Source organism: Sinocyclocheilus rhinocerous, unplaced genomic scaffold (assembly GCF_001515625.1).
Source record: "Sinocyclocheilus rhinocerous isolate Xijiao unplaced genomic scaffold, SAMN03320098_v1.1 scaffold1668, whole genome shotgun sequence".
Classification (NCBI taxonomy): Eukaryota; Metazoa; Chordata; class Actinopteri; order Cypriniformes; family Cyprinidae; genus Sinocyclocheilus; species Sinocyclocheilus rhinocerous.
The window spans coordinates 177,752-197,573 of NW_015630986.1; the positions used below are offsets into that span (position 1 = coordinate 177,752).

At 37.3% G+C, this 19,822-nt stretch overlaps 1 protein-coding gene across 2 annotated transcripts; it reads left to right on the forward strand.

Annotated features, from left to right (window-relative positions):
• The first annotated feature begins 132 nt into the window (after positions 1-132).
• LOC107740887 (unconventional myosin-Va-like) lies at positions 133-19,005 on the forward strand. 2 transcript variants are annotated; one of them, XM_016553421.1, is made up of 40 exons: positions 133-255; positions 1,108-1,218; positions 1,851-2,022; positions 3,325-3,469; positions 3,580-3,736; positions 3,855-3,998; positions 4,182-4,263; positions 4,452-4,559; positions 5,372-5,478; positions 5,581-5,846; positions 5,934-6,015; positions 6,114-6,254; positions 6,346-6,471; positions 6,551-6,634; positions 7,032-7,166; positions 8,016-8,113; positions 8,191-8,277; positions 8,560-8,668; positions 8,921-9,132; positions 9,260-9,416; positions 9,610-9,849; positions 9,936-10,130; positions 10,896-10,989; positions 11,249-11,394; positions 11,494-11,607; positions 11,695-11,832; positions 11,903-11,959; positions 12,075-12,299; positions 12,443-12,480; positions 12,596-12,676; positions 13,055-13,253; positions 13,336-13,429; positions 13,642-13,791; positions 13,969-14,123; positions 14,275-14,361; positions 15,220-15,370; positions 15,453-15,735; positions 17,969-18,143; positions 18,230-18,310; positions 18,397-19,005. In XM_016553421.1, exons 1-40 carry the CDS (start codon positions 229-231, stop codon positions 18,547-18,549), a joined length of 5,406 nt encoding a protein of 1,801 aa, XP_016408907.1. In that variant the 5' UTR covers positions 133-228; the 3' UTR covers positions 18,550-19,005. The 2 variants fall into 2 exon arrangements, with proteins under 2 accessions (XP_016408907.1, XP_016408908.1); XM_016553422.1 differs by having other exon boundaries at positions 13,645-13,791.
• The last annotated feature ends 817 nt before the right edge of the window (positions 19,006-19,822 follow it).

Below are 19,822 nucleotides of genomic sequence, written 5' to 3' on the forward strand. Positions count from 1 at the left end.
GAGCCACCAAGCGCCCCCTGGCGGAAGACAACATCGTGTTCAATCGAAAACAGCTATTAGTTATTTAACTGTGCCACTCAATGCACTTCCCCGGCGGCTGTCACACCTCCATACCACCAGCCAAGAGATTGCAGAAAGTTTGGCGTTTCTCAATGTCTAATTTCTAAGTCGACGCATACGCAGAGAGTTGCGATGTTTCTGGAGTAACGGGAGTTCAGGCAGAGCCCAATGGCAGCGCTGGAGCTGTACTCGAAGGTATGAGAGTTTAAACCCCGCTACTTTCACATCTGAGCAGTAGAAGCATGTGCAACATTGTACCATCCAGACAGTCCAATCTTACATCTTTTTGCTGGTTTTTTGGAGAACTTTAAAGCTACTGGAATTAATTTTTTTATTTATTTTAGTTTGATTATCAAACATTCAGCGGACTGTATTCAAACAAATAAACACTGAACACTTAAATGATTGTTTAATTCTTAAATTTTTATTTCTAATTTCTATTAAGGATAGGAAAAAAAGGTGCACCACTAATTTGAGGTAAATTAGACCATTTTATTAAACCTAGAAATAATATTTAACTCATTGTTTTAACTCTGAATGCATTGATAAATCCATCAAATGCTTGATTCAAGTTGAAAGAAAAGCAAAAAAATAAAAATAAAAAAATAATATTAATCTGATGTGTAGCTCTTATTTTAGGTAAATGAGACCATTTTACAAAATTAAACCTAAAATTATATTTAATTTATTATGTTAAATGTGAATGCATTGATTAAACAACCGGATGCTTGATTAAAGTTAAAATAAAAGATATATTTTTATTTTACAAAATATATTAATCTGAGTTGCAGCTCTAATATTAGGTAAATTAGACATTTTCACAACATTGAAATTAGATGTAATATGTAATTTTTGCTTTAAATATAAACGCATTGATAAAACTATCACGTTTGATTTTAAAAATGAAAAAAGTACTGTTATAAAATAAAATGAATTTGATTTTATAAATTAGATTATTAATATATACATTAAACCATTTTATATCTGCTTTGAATTGCATGTAATAAATATTGTTATTCAAACTAACTTGATGTTGGCCACCTGCAGTTTGCTCGAGTCTGGATCCCAGACACCACAGAGGTGTGGAGATCAGCAGAGCTCACCAAAGACTACAAGCTCGGAGACACTGTCCTACATCTACAGCTGGAGGATGAGACGGTGAGAGTATCAAACAGCTTTCCACTTACACCCTGTTTTGTAACAGGTTAAGATCCAGTTTACCCATCCAACATGGGTATGAAAGGCAAACATGACAAATTTGACCAGATCAGATGGTTTAAAGCTTTCGAAGGCTGCTTGAGTCAGCGTTGAGTCAGACTGGTGGAAGAAATAATGGGTGTGGAATTCCAATTCCAGCGTATTTCAGTAACTGCACCCATTGCTGTTCCCACTATTTTTTAACTGGTGAAAACTGGTGTAACATTTAACTGGTGTGCAGTCACTAGGCCAAAGCCGAGTATCTGTAGTTTATCTTGTGGTTTCCTGAAGTAAATGTCCTCTAAATTGTTCTCCTGTCTGCAAGTGTGTCAGTGATACAAAAAGCTTTTTGCATGTTTTACCCACAAGATGCACAAGATGATCTGATGAACTAACATGTTTTACGTTAAAGGAATATTCTGGGTTCAATAAAAGGTCATCAACAGCATGTAGACAGTAGAGCTCATGACAGAAAAATAGCAAAATAAATGCACATACTGTGTTAAGTTCATAGGACAAGGCAGTAGATTCACTTTAAGAGCATTTATAATTCTCCACAGTAGCTTCTGCTGAACTTTAGTATCTTTTCGCAGGATTTTGAGTACAAGTTGGACCCAAAGAGTGGTGTTCTGCCTCCCCTTCGTAACCCGGACATCCTGGTGGGTGAGAACGACCTCACGGCTCTCAGTTACCTCCATGAACCGGCTGTGATGCACAACCTCCGGGTCCGATTCACAGACTCCAAGCTCATCTACACCTACTGTGGTAATCAAACCGACACCTCAGATGGTCGTGGACGTTGCTTATTAGATATATTAAAATCATAGTTTTGACTTTCCTATTGATTTCGATGACAATATGTGACCCTGGACCATAAAACCAGTCATAAGGTTCCATTTTTTGAAATTGAGATTTATACATCATCTGAAAGCTGATGTATAAGCTTTCCATTGATGTGTGGTTTGTTAGGATAGGACAATATTTAGCCGAGATAGAACTATTTGAAAATCTGGAATCTGAGGGTGCAAAAAAATCTAAATACTGAGAAAATCGCCTTTAAAGTTGTCCAAATGAAGTTCTTAGCAATGCATATTACTAATCAAAAATTACGTTTTGATATATTTACGGTAGGAAATTTACAAAATATCCTAATGATTTTTGGCATAAAAGAAATTTTTTTCTTTTATCTATAAAAATCTATAATTTTGACCCATACAATGTTTTTTTGGCTATTGCTAAAAATATACCCCAGCGACTTAAGACTGGTTTTGTGCTCCAGGGTCACATATAAAAGTAGTGTGTCTATGGCTAGTCTGTTTATTGTCAATATATTGTCTTGTAGTTTAATTTTTTTTAAGTATTTTTTTTAATTAATTGAATTTTACCATTTTATTTAAATACATTTATTTTATTTCATTTCATTTCTGAGCATTGACTTGTAGATTTTGGAACTCTCATGTGCAGCAGATATTACTAGTGAATATGAACCATAAAATATGTCTTACAAAATATCCTAATGATTTTTGGCATAAAAGAAATTTTTTTCTTTTATCTATAAAAATCTATAATTTTGACCCATACAATGTTTTTTTGGCTATTGCTAAAAATATACCCCAGCGACTTAAGACTGGTTTTGTGCTTCAGGGTCACATATAAAAGTAGTGTGTCTATGGCTAGTCTGTTTATTGTCAATATATTGTCTTGTAGTTTAATTTTTTTAAAGTATTTTTTTTAATTAATTGAATTTTACCATTTTATTTAAATACATTTATTTTATTTCATTTCATTTCTGAGCATTGACTTGTAGATTTTGGAACTCTCATGTGCAGCAGATATTACTAGTGAATATGAACCATAAAATATGTCCTAGCAGAGCTTGTTTCATCTGTACTGCACAGCCCATTAGACTTTGAGTTATGGACTCCTGTTCTTAGATTAGGCTGTTTTGCATACAGTATGCAAAGTTTCAGAAAAAGAGTCTGAAAACGCATTGCGATTCAGTCTGACCTTTGACCCGGAACTCCAGAAGTTAAAAAAAAAAATCTAATCATTTTAAAATAAATATAGGGATCATCCTGGTTGCCATCAATCCATATGAAAGTCTTCAAATCTATGGATCAGACATCATCAATGCTTACAGTGGGCAGAACATGGGTGATATGGACCCTCATATCTTTGCCGTGTCAGAGGAGGCCTATAAACAGATGGCCAGGTATGTGCACATACCTTTTTGCCATAGAGATTCAAAGTATAGATTGTATCTAAGAATGTGTTCACAGTTAATGGCAATTACAATGCTAGCTCTCCTTTTCCTCCTGTAAGAGACGAGAAAAATCAGTCCATCATTGTGAGTGGAGAATCTGGTGCAGGGAAGACCGTTTCTGCCAAATACGCCATGCGTTACTTCGCCACGGTCAGCGGCTCCTCTGCTGAGGCCAGCGTGGAGGAGAAAGTGCTGGCGTCCAGCCCCATCATGGAGGTATGACAGCAGATAGCTACCTAACTTTAGCTAGCTAGCTTCTGCTAGCCTGTGAAACTCCCTAAACACCAAACCGATGTAGATTTCTCCTCAAACTGAGGTTTTCATATGTGTGTAGGCTATCGGAAACGCCAAGACGACGAGAAACGACAACAGCAGCCGCTTTGGGAAGTACATTGAGATTGGATTTGACAGGAAACACCACATCATTGGAGCCAACATGAGGACGTATCTTCTGGAAAAGTCTAGAGTGGTGTTTCAGGTTAATCTGCTGCTTATTCGTCTCTACTACATACTTATTTAAATTGTTTGAAAGAGTCAACATTGATTTCAGTAATATAAAACATAATAGCATTGATATTAAATAAATATAAATTCTGGTGTGCTTATGTGGAAATGTCTCTTGACTTAAACTACAGTGGTCAGTTTCTGTTTCCTGTTTTAGGCGAGTGAGGAGAGAAACTATCACATCTTCTATCAGCTCTGTGCCTGTGCCCATTTACCGGAATTTGAACCTCTAAAATTAGGTATGATACCTACTCTGCATTGTGTTTATAATTAACAGTCAAGTAAATCGTTAGCATCTATAATGAGTTATGGATGTTATTGTAGGTTTTAAGTCAACCGACAGGTGATATTTTGTAATAAGAAAATCTGTTCACCACTTCCCCTCAGGGTGGACTCCTTCTCTTCAGTAACCAGTTTTTCTCTTAAGGTAGCGCTGATGACTTTCCCTACACTAAACAAGGCAGAAGTCCCATAATCGAGGGAGTGAACGACCTGAACGAGATGGAGGCCACAAGGAAAGCCTTTTCACTGCTAGGTATAAATAGCTTACCTTTCCATGTGCCATATATTGTTTTGTACACCGGGGTCCTAAATATCTTTCTTTTATTGTCTTAACTTATTATGAGAATGATAAAAGGGTAACGTCTTTTACTTTACATTTTTAAATAATTTTTTGTATTTTGTATTTTATTAATTGTATTGTATTGTTTATTTTATTATTTTAAAATATTCATTATTTTTTTCTTGTTTCTTTTTTGTATTTTTTCATTTAATTATTTTTGTATTCTTTATTTATTTATTTTTTTTTTCCTTTTCTTTAAAATTTTTTTTTTAATTATTATTTTTTAAAAATTCTTATTACCTATCTATGATTAGACTGGCCAGGTTTCTGAACATCCAGTAGCAATAGTTGATGTGTAAACATGGACAAAGTCAAAATGTGTTTTCATAGTACATAAAGCTCTTATCTAAAACGATCAAGGACAATTAGATTCTTCATTATATAAACCCTTTTAAAGGAACACTCCACTATTTTTGAAAATAGGCTCATTTTCCAACTCCCCTAGAGTTAAAAAGTTGAGTTTTACCGTTTTCGAATCCATTCAGCCGATCTCCGGGTCTGGCGGTAGCACTTTTAGCTGTAGCTTAGCATAGATCATTGAATCTGATTAGACCTGATTAGCATCTCGCCCAAAAATGACCAAAGAGTTTCTATATTTTAAATATAAATTTAAAACTTGACTCTTCTGTAGTTACATCGTGTAGTAAGACCGATTGCGCCTGCTGCTTCACATACTCTTAGTTTAGTCATTCAGCCACAAACGTGCCAGTATCTACTGATTCCAGGAATAACTGAGGCACACCAAATGGGTTTATTCCAAATCCTGTCAGCCATTCTTCATCTGGGGAATGTGGAAGTGAAAGAGAGAGGATCGTCTAGTTGTGGCATCTCTGTAAGTCGCGCAGTTGAGAACGCAAGAATTAATGGCTTCTTTAATACACATTTTGCATTTTCATTCATTGATTTCACACTTTGTTGTTTTCATTGTGTCCAGGATGAAAGCGGCCACCTGGTAGGGTTTTGTGACCTCACTGAGGTGTCGTACGAGTCCATGGCTCACTGGTTGTGCCATAAAAAACTCAAGACCGCCACAGAAACCCTAAACAAGCCCGTTACCCGACTGGAGGCCATAAACGGCCGTGACGCTCTTGCGAAGCACATTTATGCCAAGCTCTTCTCGTGGATCGTCAGCCAGGTCAACAAGGCCCTGAGCACTTCCTCCAAACCGCACTCGTTCATCGGTGTCCTAGACATCTATGGGTGGGTGAGGTGCTATCATTTCATCTTCATACTTTATTGATGTTAAAAATGCAGTTGTAGGAAAATTAGGTGAACTGTTGTGCCCAGGTTTGAGACATTCGAGGTGAACAGCTTCGAGCAGTTCTGCATCAATTACGCCAACGAGAAGCTCCAGCAGCAGTTTAACATGGTCAGCATTTTCAAACATGTGTCAGCTGTTCCAGCATTCACAAAACGATGGGTCATGTCCAAGCACATCACGACTCACAGAAAGCATTTCCCCTCCAGCACGTGTTCAAACTGGAGCAGGAGGAATACATGAAGGAGCAGATACCATGGACGCTCATCGATTTCTACGACAACCAGCCGTGCATCAACCTGATCGAGGCCAAGATGGGCTTGCTAGATCTTTTAGATGAAGAATGCACTGTAAACATCATTGAACCATATATATATAAATAAATATAATTAGCATATTTTTGTGATGAACTTCTCAGATTTCTTGATTTGATGCTTCCAGATGCCAAAAGGCTCAGATGATTCATGGGCCCAAAAGCTGTACAACACTCACCTAAAGAAAAGCTCTCACTTTGAGAAGCCACGCATGTCTAACAAAGCCTTCATCATACTGCACTTTGCAGACAAGGTACATGAAGAAAAATATGCACTTATGTGGTCATACAGGAATTCCCATGCCATTTTATCTCTTTCTATTTCTGTTTTAGGTTGAATACCAGTGTGATGGATTTCTGGAGAAAAATAAAGACACAGTCAATGAAGAACAAATTAATGTGCTGAAGGCTAGTAAGGTGTGTTCACCTCAGCATAGCTCACTAGCATTTTTCTGGCACAGAAATTCATCTTTGCTGTGCTCTACACAGTCGAAATGAGAACCTGGAATGTGTTTCAGCTTGCGAAATGTTATTCTCTGCTCTCTCAGTGACTTGAAAATAGAGTTATGATACATACAACATGTCTTGAGATAAGTATCGCCACCTGCTGTTCGGTTCATTAACATATTTTTTGGCTTCCTAGACAAGTGGTTCTCAACTGGTGGGTTGCAACCCAAAAACAGGTTATGGAGAGCAGGGGAAAAAAATCAGTTTTAAATCAGATGAGAACCACTGAGTCTAGAGTGAAATAGTCACAAGTAGCATGCATATTGCTGTTTTTTTTATTTTTTTTAATTAAGACTTGTTTTCTCAGTTTGCCTTGCTGGTTGAGCTCTTCCAGGATGAGGAAACACCTGCAGCTCCGAGCTCCTCAGCACCATCTGGTCGTGCAAAGGTTGGGCGGTCAACCCAGTCTTTTAGGGAGCACAAGAAATCGGTTGGACTGCAGGTTAGAGTTGACCAACAAAGCCGATATCCATCTCTGTTTTTGATTCTTTTTAATTTCCTTCAATCTGAACTTGGGGTTTAATAGTCAAATATATTCAAAAGTTTGGGGTCAGTAAGATTTTTAATCATTTTAATTTAAAAATACTTTTTTAGCAAGTGTGCATTAAATTGATCCTGTGCACGCAACAGACTTTTTATATTACTACAAAAAAGTTAGATTTCAGATAAATGCTGCTCTTTTGAACTTTGTTCATGAATGAATCCTGAACAAATGTATCACTATTTTCAACATTGATAATAAAAAAATAATAATTTGAGCACCAAATCAGCATATTAAATAATATTAATAATAATATAATATTATTAAAATAGAAAATATTTATTTAAATTAATAATACAGTTTTGCAATATTATTATTTTACTGAGTTTTTGATCAAATAAAAATACAGTGCTGATGAGCATGATTCTTTCAACAACAACAAAAAAGCATTGTTTTGTTCTTAATTCAATGACTATAAATCAGTAGTTTTATTTAGTTTTGTTGCACTTGATTCCATTATTTCATTCACAATGCATCATGGAATTTTTTTACTTAAATTATTAATAATAATAACAATAATTGTCTCATAAAAGATGTTAATTACACGGTCTACCTTTGTCTTTTTCCCCAATTTTCATATACTATTTTGCTATAAATAATGGAAAACATGAATGGGAAAAATGCTTCCAGAACCAAGGCTGCTGAAAAATGTGGGAAAAGTGGGCGGTCGCTATTGTGCTCTATTGAAACCAAATCTCTTCACAGAAAATCAGTGTCATTTGTCTCATGATTTGTTCCTCCTGTTTTAAGTTCCGGAACTCTCTGCACCTGCTCATGGACACGCTGAACGCCACCACCCCTCACTATGTGCGCTGCATCAAGCCAAATGACATTAAAGCCCCCTTCATGTCAGTAAGCTGAGTTCAGAGATAATCCACCATTATGTAATATAGGTCACTTTAGTTTCTTCTCTTTCTGGCTCTAGGTTGGACCCCCATCGAGCCGTTCAGCAGCTCAGAGCGTGTGGAGTCCTTGAGACCATTCGTATCTCATCTGCAGGCTTCCCTTCCAGGTGCTAATTCATGATGACATGTCTTACTAGTCTCCCTTCTGCGTGGAATCTGATTGGCTGTGACCAATTGAAGGGAACCAATCAGAAGTGATGGACTCAAAAGCACCAATCAAAAGTTTTTGAACTGATGTTCGTTTATCAATAAAAACCCTTATTAAACTTATTCTATTCAAGTTTAAAACCACTTTAGCAAAAATTGAGTTCTGTTAACCCAGCTCTAAATGGCCGACCTGATTTGGAATCTGTTCGTGTTTTAATGCATCTTTACCTCCCTCTGGTCAGGTGGACTTATCAAGAGTTCTTCAGTCGTTATCGTGTTCTAATGAGGCAGAAAGAATTCCTCTCAGACAGGAAGTTGACCTGCCAGAGTGTTCTAGAACGGCTTGTGCAGGTATCACACTTCTCTTTGTAAACATTAACACAACTCTTTGTTCTTTCTCTATGCAAAATGCATGTGTCCTGCAAAAAAGAACTACCTAGGCTGGTTTAAGATGGTCTAAGCTGGTTTAAGCCGATCTCCCAGCCAAAAAGTGCCCAAAAACCCTCTAAACCAGCATGGCCATGCACAGACACGTACAAACCAGCTTTGGTAGGTTTGAGATGTTTTTAAACAGTCTAATGTTACTTTGTTCCCCCTCTGCAGAACAAAGATAAATACCAGTTCGGAAAAACAAAGATCTTTTTCCGGGCTGGACAGGTGGCTTACCTGGAAAAGCTGAGGGCTGACAAACTCCGTGCAGCCTGCATCCACATCCAAAAAACCATCCGTTGCTGGCTCGCCCGGAAGAAATACCTGCGTATTCGCCAGGCGGCCATTACCTTGCAGAGATACACGAGAGGACACCAGGCTCGATGGTGCTTCACACTCAAAAATGTTTTAGATTTACATTGCGAATTAAGTCAAGCGTAAATTGAGATGAATTATGAGTGAATTACTAATTGGAAACTAAACTAACAGTGTATTTTATCTACCCTCGTTTAGCTTGTGTAAGACAATGAGAAGGACGCGGGCCGCAGTGATCTTTCAGAAGTACACGCGCATGTGGGCAGCCCGACGACAGTTCCTGCGACAGAGAGCAGCAGCGGTTCTCATTCAGAGGTTACTGCGCGGCTATACTGCCAGACTGGAGTACAAACGGGTACACAGACAAAGATCTAATAAGAATGAGGCTTTCAGGAATGAGTAACAGCTATTTCTTAGTACAGAGAGATGCTAATTCTCATTCATTTAAATGTTACATTATGGAAGTAACATGGGTTGCAAATGCTTTAATGTTGGATTGGAGATGAAAGCAACTGTTGTAGAGCTTGTTGTGATGTTTTCTTGCATAGTTGGTGTGTGAGCACAAGGCTTTACTGATCCAGCGCTGGGTGCGTGGCTTCCTGGCCCGCTGGCGTTTTCGTCGCATCAAGAGGGCTGTGGTGTATCTGCAGTGTTGCGTGCGCAGGATGCTGGCCCGTCGAGAGCTCAAGAAACTCAAGATTGAAGCCAGATCAGTCGAGCACTACAAGAAGCTCAACTTCGGCATGGAGAACAAGATCATGCAGCTGCAGAGGAAACTGGATGAGCAGGTATCCTTCATCTGTTTTATCTACATCTATCTTGATATCTAAGGAGGAATCCATGTTTGATTTACAATGTTTGTATTTATCTTTAGCATAAAGACAACCGAGAGCTTTCTGAGCAAATAAGGCAAATGGAGAGCCACAGTGCCACTGAGTTGGAGAAGTTGCACATGCAGCTCAAGACTCTTCAAGAGGCGGAAGAGGAGTCCCGTCACCGTGGAGACCTGGTGACATCCTTACAGGAGGAGCTGGAACTGGTCCGTCAGGAGCTGGAGAAGAACAAAGAGGTCATATTTAATTCTGTCTGTCTGTGTCTGTCTGTCTGTCTGTCTGTCTGTGTCTGTCTGTCTGTGTCTGTCTGTCTATGTCTATCTATCTATCTATCTATATCTGTCTATCTGTCTGTTTATATCTGTCTATCTCTCTGTATATATCTGTCTGTCTATATCTCTCTGTCTATATCTGTCTGTCTATATCTGTCTATCTATCTATCTCTCTGTCTATATCTGTCTATCTCTCTGTATATATCTGTCTGTCTATATCTCTCTGTCTATATCTGTCTGTCTATATCTGTCTATCTATCTATCTGTCTGTCTATATCTGTCTATCTATCTATCTGTCTATATTTATAGATATCAAATTACAAAAAATATATTATTTTAAAATCATAATTTTATTCAGCAAGGACACATTAAGTTGATAAAAAGTGACAGTAAAAATATTTGCTTTCTTTCAAATAAATGTTGTTCTTTTGGACTTTCTATTCATCAAAGAATCCTGCAAAAAAATGTATCCGTTTCCACAACAAAATTAAGCAGCACAAAATTCAGCTTTGTCATCGTAGGAATTACATTTTATATATTAAATGCTTTACATATATTAAAATAGAAAGCCGTTATTTTAAATTGTAATAATATTTCCCAGTATTACTGTTTTTATTGTATTTTTGATCAAATAAATGTAGCTTTGATGGGCATAAGAGACTTCCTTAACATTAAAAACATTTTAAAAATCTTACCAAACTTAACTGCTATCTTAACTGCGATCCGCAGATGGTTGCTGAGCTGAATGAGAAGAACACACTGCTGAAGAGTGAGAAAGATGAGATGAACAGACTGATCCAGGAACAGGAGCAGCAGTTAAAAGGTGGATCATGTTGTTTCGGCTTGGCTCAGGAAAGCTCCGACCTTTTACCTAGTAATACTATTGAGGGCTTGGGCAAAAAGGTCTGTAATCCTTGTGGAGGAAGTTACCCTTGAGCATTGCCATCCATCTGACTGGTAGTTACTTGACTGGGGAATCTGTTTATCTGCCAAGATTTTTTGTAATGGTAAACAATGTACAAAATTGGATTTGCATACCAAGAAAGTCATGTAGCAGTTGTCATCTGTATTGTCTTAAACAGAGAAATCAGAGTCGACCCATCAGGAGGCCACAGAGCACCTGCAAGCACAGCTGAATGAGGAACGCTTCCGTTACCAGAACCTTCTGTCTGAGCACCTGAAACTGGAGGAGCGCTGCGCTGATCTGAGATCAGAAAAAGAGGCGGCTGTAATAAGAAAGATTTTTCATATCACTTTCCTAATACAATGGCATTTTTCACATTTTTAATATTGCAACCTATTTTGTGTTACCAATCTTTCTTACAAGGAGCTCTCCAAACATGATCATAACAGAGCCGACTCTGGCTACAGCAGCAGCCAATCAGACAGCGTCCACAGCTCTGTGCTCACAGGGTCAGAGGTCAGCTCGCTGGAAAGAGAGGTCCGTTTCCAAAAGCAGTTTGATTTCTGAATTTCTCCTAGATTTTCTGTTATGATAGGATATGATGGTTGTGTTTGATACGTCTAGGATGCTGGCCAGACGGCAGCTGATGTGTCCCTGCTGCTGAAGCTTCAGAGGAGAGTCGCTGAGCTGGAGAAGGAGAAGATGGACCTGCAGAGTGAGATGGACACCAAAGAAGACCAGCTGCAACTGGAACAAACTAAAGTAAGAACCAAAACAGCTAGGTTGTTATCATGTACTGGACGTAATGCATGTTCTTTCTCTGTGTTTCCAGGAACTGGAAGATTGTCAGAGAGTGTTAGGGGCTGAGAGAGACTATGAAGCTCTGAAGGTACCAAAAACACACTTTTGCTCACTAAATACAATTTTTGGTTTGTCTTTCATGCATTCAAAGAAATGTGCGTGTGTGTGTGTGTGTGTGTGTGTGTTTTCTGATCTGCTCACAGCGTCAGGAGCTGGAGTCCGACAATAAGAAGCTCAAGAAAGATCTGCAGGAGCTCCGTCAGTCCCTCAGTAAGGGGTCGGGGTCAAAGTTGGCGTCCCCTGGAGGTCAGGCATATAACGTGCTCCTCGAACAGCTCAACTCCACCACAGAAGAGCTTGAAATGCGAAAGGAGGAAGTGCTCATCTTGCGATCTCAACTGGTCAACCACGAGGCATTTAAACATAAGGTAGTGTGCAAACTTTTTTTGCAGCCATTTGACATTCCATAGGTGAAAATCTTCAAAATAATGTGACATAAATTATAATGAATAAAATATAACACACACACACACACATAATCAGTCTGTCAGTAAATAATTTTTTTTTTCAGGAAACAGGAACCGAAGGAGATTCAGGTGACTCAAGCAGGTATATCAGCTTTTATGTTTCATAAATTTGTATTTACAGTCCTCAGACCCATGTTCATGCTGTAACATGCATGTTTCCTTATAATGGAAGTCATTTATGACTCTTTCTCTCACAGATCTCCCACGTTGGACCTTCATGAGCTCAATGAGGATGGAGAACTCTGGATGGCTTATGAGAGCCTGAAGGAAACTAACAGGTGAAATAAAATAGAACTAATATACAAAGACACTCTTTCTCACGTACACTAACTTACACACACCATCCAAAACATCTTTTTTTTTTTTAATGAAAGTGTCTTTTTAAATTGGTAAACAAAGGGACTAAATGGACCCATTAAGTAAAATAGCATGCTAGTTCCTGAGGCAACGTTTTTCTAAAACTTAATGAAATCTATATAGACTAATAAAAATGACAAAAACACAGAATTACAAAAATTTTAACTAAAATTGAGATGAAAACTGTAACAAAAAAAATTATTCAAAATATTAAGAAAAACTAATAGTATATCAATAATACTAAAATAACACTGGTTAAGTGCATATCTTTTGAGTAACATTTTAATATCTCTTTGCAGGATTCTAGTGTCACAGTTGCAAACTCAGGGACAGTCCCACGAGAAGGAGGTGGAGGGTTTGAGGGCGGAGCTTCAGCAGTTAAGGGCGGAGCTTGATCATCAGCAGCAGATGCTGTCGAACAGCTTGGAGCTTCCGCATGACGCTCTAATACAAGCCAGCCTGCAGCACGAGATCAGTCGCCTCACACAACAAAATATGGTATGCATACACTAACAAATATACATAGTAATATATGACAGTAAATATTATTCTGCATTACAATGATTTCTGTAAATTATAGGACCTCTTGGAGCAGATGGGGAAACAGGACAAAATGATCCGCAAACTAAAGAAACACTTGAAAATTTACATGAAAAAGTTTGGGGAGGCTGAGGGTAATGATTTCTAATTTTTGAAAACAAGATATTAATAATATCAGTCAAGTTTGGACACTGGATTCATGTTTGTTGTCTAAAAAACTGTCTAAAAGTTTTATGATTAAATGCTTTCAGTTAGTTTTGTAGACAAATTGTCACATGAATTTCTGTTGGAGTGGCATCCCATGATTATTTTTATATGGAAAATATGAATATTTTGGTGGTGGCAGCAGGTGTTCATATCGAGCAGTCCTCTCCAGAGAACATAGTTGGCGAGAGCGGACGCACGGTCAGTATCGTTCGCAAAGAGAGGGATTTCCAGGGCATGCTGGAGTACAGGAGAGAAGACGAGAGCAAACTGTTCAAGATACTCATCACAGGTGATCTGAACATCATAAACATGTAGAATATCAGCAGAGAAACTAAACAATACAAATGTTTATAGATACTTTCTTTGAAACAAAGTGAAACAAATGGACGTTGAATTTTTTTGCTTTAGGCAGTATATTCCATTGAAAAGAGTGATTTTCAGTCATTTTGAATGTATTTATCCACAGAGCTCAAACCCCGAGGTGTGGTGGTGAATTTGGTCACAGGTCTGCCTGCTTACATTCTCTTAATGTGTCTGCGACACGCCGACTACGCCAACGATGACCAGCGGGTCTCCACCCTGCTGAACTCCTCCATCAACGCCATTAAGAACGTACTGAAGGTGAAAGACTCTCAGTCAGAATATGTTGGAATACAAATCCATTGAGATAAGAGTGAACCATTTTTTGCATGAAAAATGTCCAGATTATTTCGATTTAAACATCTGACAAAACATGCTGTGGTAATTACGTAATAACTTGCTATCTGTACAGAAACGAGGAGATTTTGAAACCATTTCCTTCTGGTTGGCAAACACTTGTCGCTTCTTACATTGCCTGAGGCAGTACAGTGGAGAGAAGGTAGGTTGTTTGCTGCGTTTCGAACCCTAGTGTTCTGTCTACATAGACAGCATTGTAGACGTCATTATTACACTCCAAAAAGTCAGCAGCAAAATGGCAGCAGCATTTATTAAATATCTCGTCCTGACCAAATAAGTCAGTGAAACGTATCCTTCACAAGAAATGCAATCCCAGAATGCATTGTGGCAAATCATTAAATTGTAGTGGGAAATTCTTACTATTATTTTATACACACACACACACTCATTCATGTATACAGACATTTTTTGGGGGTGCTTTCTTATTTTGAATACACTATGTAAATTTTATCAATATAAATTCAATTTTTTTCTTCTGTATTCATGTTTCTTATTATCTTAAAACCTTTTAAGATCTACAATTTTATGCTCAAACGATGGCAATTAGTTTCATAGACAAATTATTTGATATTTCTGTGGAAAATATTAATAATTTTATATTATCTAATATTTATATAATATAATATAGTTATTTTTATGTTTTAATGTTCTTTTGTGCTAGAGGTAGTAATTAGCTTAGCAAGATGCTAACACCATACTCTATTAGAAATGAACTGTATGCATTAGCCATCACTTTTTGTGTGGCACAGTGTTGCTTCTTGTAAATTTCAGTTCAATTATTCAAGGTTCCTTGGATGCTGAATTAGAAGAATCTGATTAAAAAAAAAATAGCTTTCTGAAGAAGCTAGCTGCAAATGTTGAGAGTAGAGAGAAACGTTTGAAACAACACTTCTGCATGTCTGTACACATGAATGTTAATGTTTTTATTATTACTACTATTTTGAATTTTTTACTCTATGAATGCTGGCCTAATATTTTATTTCTTCCTGACCTTTTTTAGGCATACGCAAAGCACAACACGCCTCGGCAGAACGAACACTGTCTGACAAACTTTGACCTGTCTGAGTACCGGCAGGTTCTGAGTGATCTGGGCATTCAGATCTACCAGCAGCTCATCAGGGTCATAGAAAATATTTTACACCCCAAGATTGGTAACTCCATACTCTGATCATAAAGATTTCAATGTTTATTTTATGCTCTCTGCTTGATCATTCCCTCTTTTCCTCATGGCAGCTCCAGCCATGTTGGAGCAGGAGACCATTCAGGGTGTGATGGGTGTGAAGCCCACAGGAATGAGGAAGCGCACGCCCAGTTTCCATGAGGAGGGCTCTCACTCGCTGGAGTCCATTCTGAAGCAGCTGGATGTGTTCTATTACACGCTGCTTCAGCACGGCAACGACACCGAGCTGGTCCGACAGGTCATCAAACAGCAGTTCTACGTCATCTGCTCTGTTACACTCAACAACTTACTGCTCCGCAAGGACATGTGCTCCTGGAGTAAAGGCCTGCAGATCAGGTACTGACCACTAGAGGCCACTAGACCTACGGATAGTCTGGGGCTGCGTTCCAGTTCTTTTTTTTATGCCCTTCACTGGCCAACTTCCCTCCGTCTCGTTTACTCAGATGTACGTCATTGATTACGTTGCATGAGTGCCCACTACTGGCAGAACCGTTGGAATGGGCTGAATTGGAACGTCCTAGGACCTAAGCCCTTGATCACTTAGAATCTGCTATGGAGTTGGTTTATTGTTTACATTTTCCCCCTTTGTTTGGTACAGCATTCTATATGTATATAGGTATGCTTGGGCTGTTATAAATGTAAAAAAAAAATAATAATTTAGATATTATAGAGTTGTTTGGGGTGGGGATAAATTAAACGCGATCTGCGATGACGTCACAATCGTGGTGCATTGTGGTCTATGGAGTGGCCTGAAGTGTGCATATGAAGCAGACTCGTATAGGCTTAGATCTCTGCCACAATTCTGCGCGCGAAAGATCATATTTTGAGCGCACAAAAGTGCATTTTGCACGCGCGAACTGAGTTTTGTGGAGAAAATATTTGTCTCGCAAAGAAGAAAGTATTTAGAGCGCACGAAAATCAATTTTGTATTTAAAATACGTTTTTGGATGTGTGCAGACCTTCTCTTTTGCACGTGCAACGTTTCACTAGCTTGCTCCCTTGATGCCCGCCCTCAGTGCTCTCTAAATGCCAACAGCTCACTTGCTCAACACAACCCAGCGTTACAATATGCCATAATTCCAGCCAATCAGAGATGAGGCTGCTAAATTCTGATTGGCTGCCTTGACAACCAATCACAACATTCCTTGCATTACCTCGACAGCAGAAGAGGAAAAAATATGATCTTACGCGCGCAGAATTATGGCAGAGATGTAATCCCATAGGCTCCCTCAGTCAAAATCGAGGGGTCGAGGGTCTGTCCATATAAACTTCCCTCGTTCACTTCATGAAGTGGAACGCACTTCAAAATGGCAGCGGGATTCCCCCGAGGGGAAGTGCTTAGGGAAGTTTGTGAGTGCATGTTTAAAAGTGGAGTGAAATGCAGCCTGTGTTGGAAAAAAAAAAGTTTATATATATAGTTTGTGTATATAATAAAACTTTACAGGTTTTATGTTTATTAAGTTTTAAACATTTTACTTCTCTAAAATTCTATGAATGATTTAACAAACCAATCATGCTGGCATAACATAGAAATGCATTACATTTTTTTGCAAATATTAAGAAATGTAATTTATTTATTTTAGGAAGTTTTTCATTAATTTTGCATGGTTTCGTTTCACTCAAATTATGTTCAAATAATTTTGTATTATAATTGTATAAAAATTAAAAAAGCATGAAATGAAGATATACACCATTGAAATGCTAAATGTAATTTTTTTAAAATACAAAATTATATATATGTGTGTGTGTGTGTGTGTATACAGTGGCATGCGAAAGTTTGGGAACCCCTTGCAGAATCTGTGAAAATGTGAATAATTTTAACAAAATAAGAGAGATCGTGCAAAATGCCTGTTATTTTTTATTTAGTACTGTCCTGAGTAAGATATTTTACATAAAAGATGTTTACATAGAATAGGTTGTAGTTTTGAGGTTTATATATATATATATATATATACAGTGGCATGCGAAAGTTTGGGAACCCCTTGCAGAATCTGTGAAATTGTGAATAATTTGAACAAAATTATAATTTTAATTGTATGATTTTGAGATCCATCTTTTCACACTGAGGACAATTGAGGGACTCAAACACAACTATTAAAAAAGGTTTAAACATTCACTGATGCTCCAGAAGGAAACACGATGCATTAAGAGCCGGGGGGGTGAAAACTTTTTGAACAGGATGAAGATGTCCCAAATTTTCTTATTTTGCTGAAATATAATTTACATTTACCTTGATCTTCAAATTCAAAAAGTTTTCCGGGGCTCTTAATGCATCGTGTTTCCTTCTGGAGCATCAGTGAATGTTTGCTAAAAAAAGCTATTTTTTTGTCTTGTGGGCTATATGTAAACATCTTTTATGTAAAATATCTTACTCAGGACAGTACTAAATAAAAAATAACATGCATTTTGTATGATCTGTCTTATTTTGTTAAAATTATCCACATTTTCACAGATTCTGCAAGGGGTTCCCAAACTTTCGCATGTCACTGTATGTATGTATGTATGTATGTATATATATATATATATATATAATATAAGGTATATTTATACATTTATACCTTTATATAAGGTATAATGTATGTCAGCTGGAGGAGTGGTTGCTGGATAAAGATCTTCAGGGCAGTGGAGCACGTGAGTCTCTGGAGCCTCTGATTCAGGCAGCTCAGCTTCTGCAGATCAAAAAGAAGAGCCAGGACGACGCAGGGGCCATCTGTACTATGTGCACGGCTCTCACCACTGAACAGGTGTGTGTGTGCATGCGCGAGATCTGAATGGAGTCTCTGATGAAACCTTGAGTTCAGTTCTGATGTTCTGTGTCTGTTTGTGACAGATTGTGAAAATCCTCCGCTTGTACACACCAGTGAATGAGTTTGAGGAGAGAGTGTCTATATCATTCATAAAGTCTGTACAGGTGAGTCATTTCTCAATGTTTTTAAATGTATTTTAAGTCAGATATTGTTCGATTTACATAGTAAAACACTTCTCCATCCTCTCTAGACTTTATTAAAGGATCGTAAGGAGTCTTCTCAGTTACTGATGGACGCAAAGATCATTTTCCCAGTCACTTTCCCCTTCAACCCTTCACCTGTGGCCCTCGAGACCATCCAGATCCCCAGCAGCCTCAACCTGAACTTCCTGACACCAGTTTAAAAACACACCAGTGAAATCATCATGGAACCTGCAGAGCAGACAGGATCAATCTGCTTTGAAATAAAGCCTTGGATTGTATTTGTGGTCACATCGTCTGGGATGTTTGTTTACACTTCCTGTATCACTCACTAAGGATTTCACTTATGAGATGAATTTTAGAAACGTTAAACAGATTTCACTGTATTTGCTGGTGTGTGTTTTGGGGCTAAAATGAGTTGTAGTGTTAAGGACCTCAATTAGGTCATATAGCTCAAATGGGTCTGCTGCCTTTATAATAGTGTTTGCCAATAAAATATTGCTGTAAAGCATATTTATAGGGTTTCTTGTAAGGTTGAAAATGGACAGGAGCACTTTTCTTGATCTTTATAAAAATCTTACAAATTTTTGTGTGCAGTATTTGGATGTAAAAACTATGTCATTGCCATTTGAAATATGAAATCAAATGCTATTAAAAAAATGGACTGAATTTTTTTTCTTGCTTCATTTAATATTTCTTCAAGGCATTCAAACATTATAATACAGTATATATATATATATATATATATATATATATATAAAAAATATCTTTATATCTAAAATAGATTATAAACAATATCATTTTGAAATAAGAGTAACAAATCAGTGAAAATAAGTAACTGCAAATAGATTGTAAAAAAAATAGTTTTTTGGAATTAATGTAACGAGTCAATTGCAATTAATTTGTTAAAATATGTGCTTTGTGGAGAGCAAAGAAAAATAGAGCTCATTTAAATCCTCATAAGAAAAGAAGAAAACACTGATTTACTCATACACTTGGTTTGTGTTACACAAATGTTACAATCAACAAACTGACCAGCAACAGATTAAAGAGAAAAGGTATTTTATATATCTTATAAAATATAGAAAATATATCTTATAGGCATCTTTATTGAATCACAGTTTTTACAGAGTACAATATTAAAATTTTATAGATTAAGATATGTAAACAACTGGCCATCCATCCAGGGTGTTTCCCTGTCTACGGCCTGAGATGCTGGGACAGACTCCTGAATCTCTACATAGAACATGCAGTTTGGAGAATGGATGGATGGATGGCTAAAACTATGTCCCATTTGAAATATGAAATCAAATGCTATTAAAAAAATGGACTGAATTTTTTTTCTTGCTTCATTTAATATTTCTTCAAGGCATTCAAACATTATAATACAGTATATATATATATATATATACATATAAAAAATATCTTTATATCTAAAATAGATTATAAACAATATCATTTTGAAATAAGAGTAAC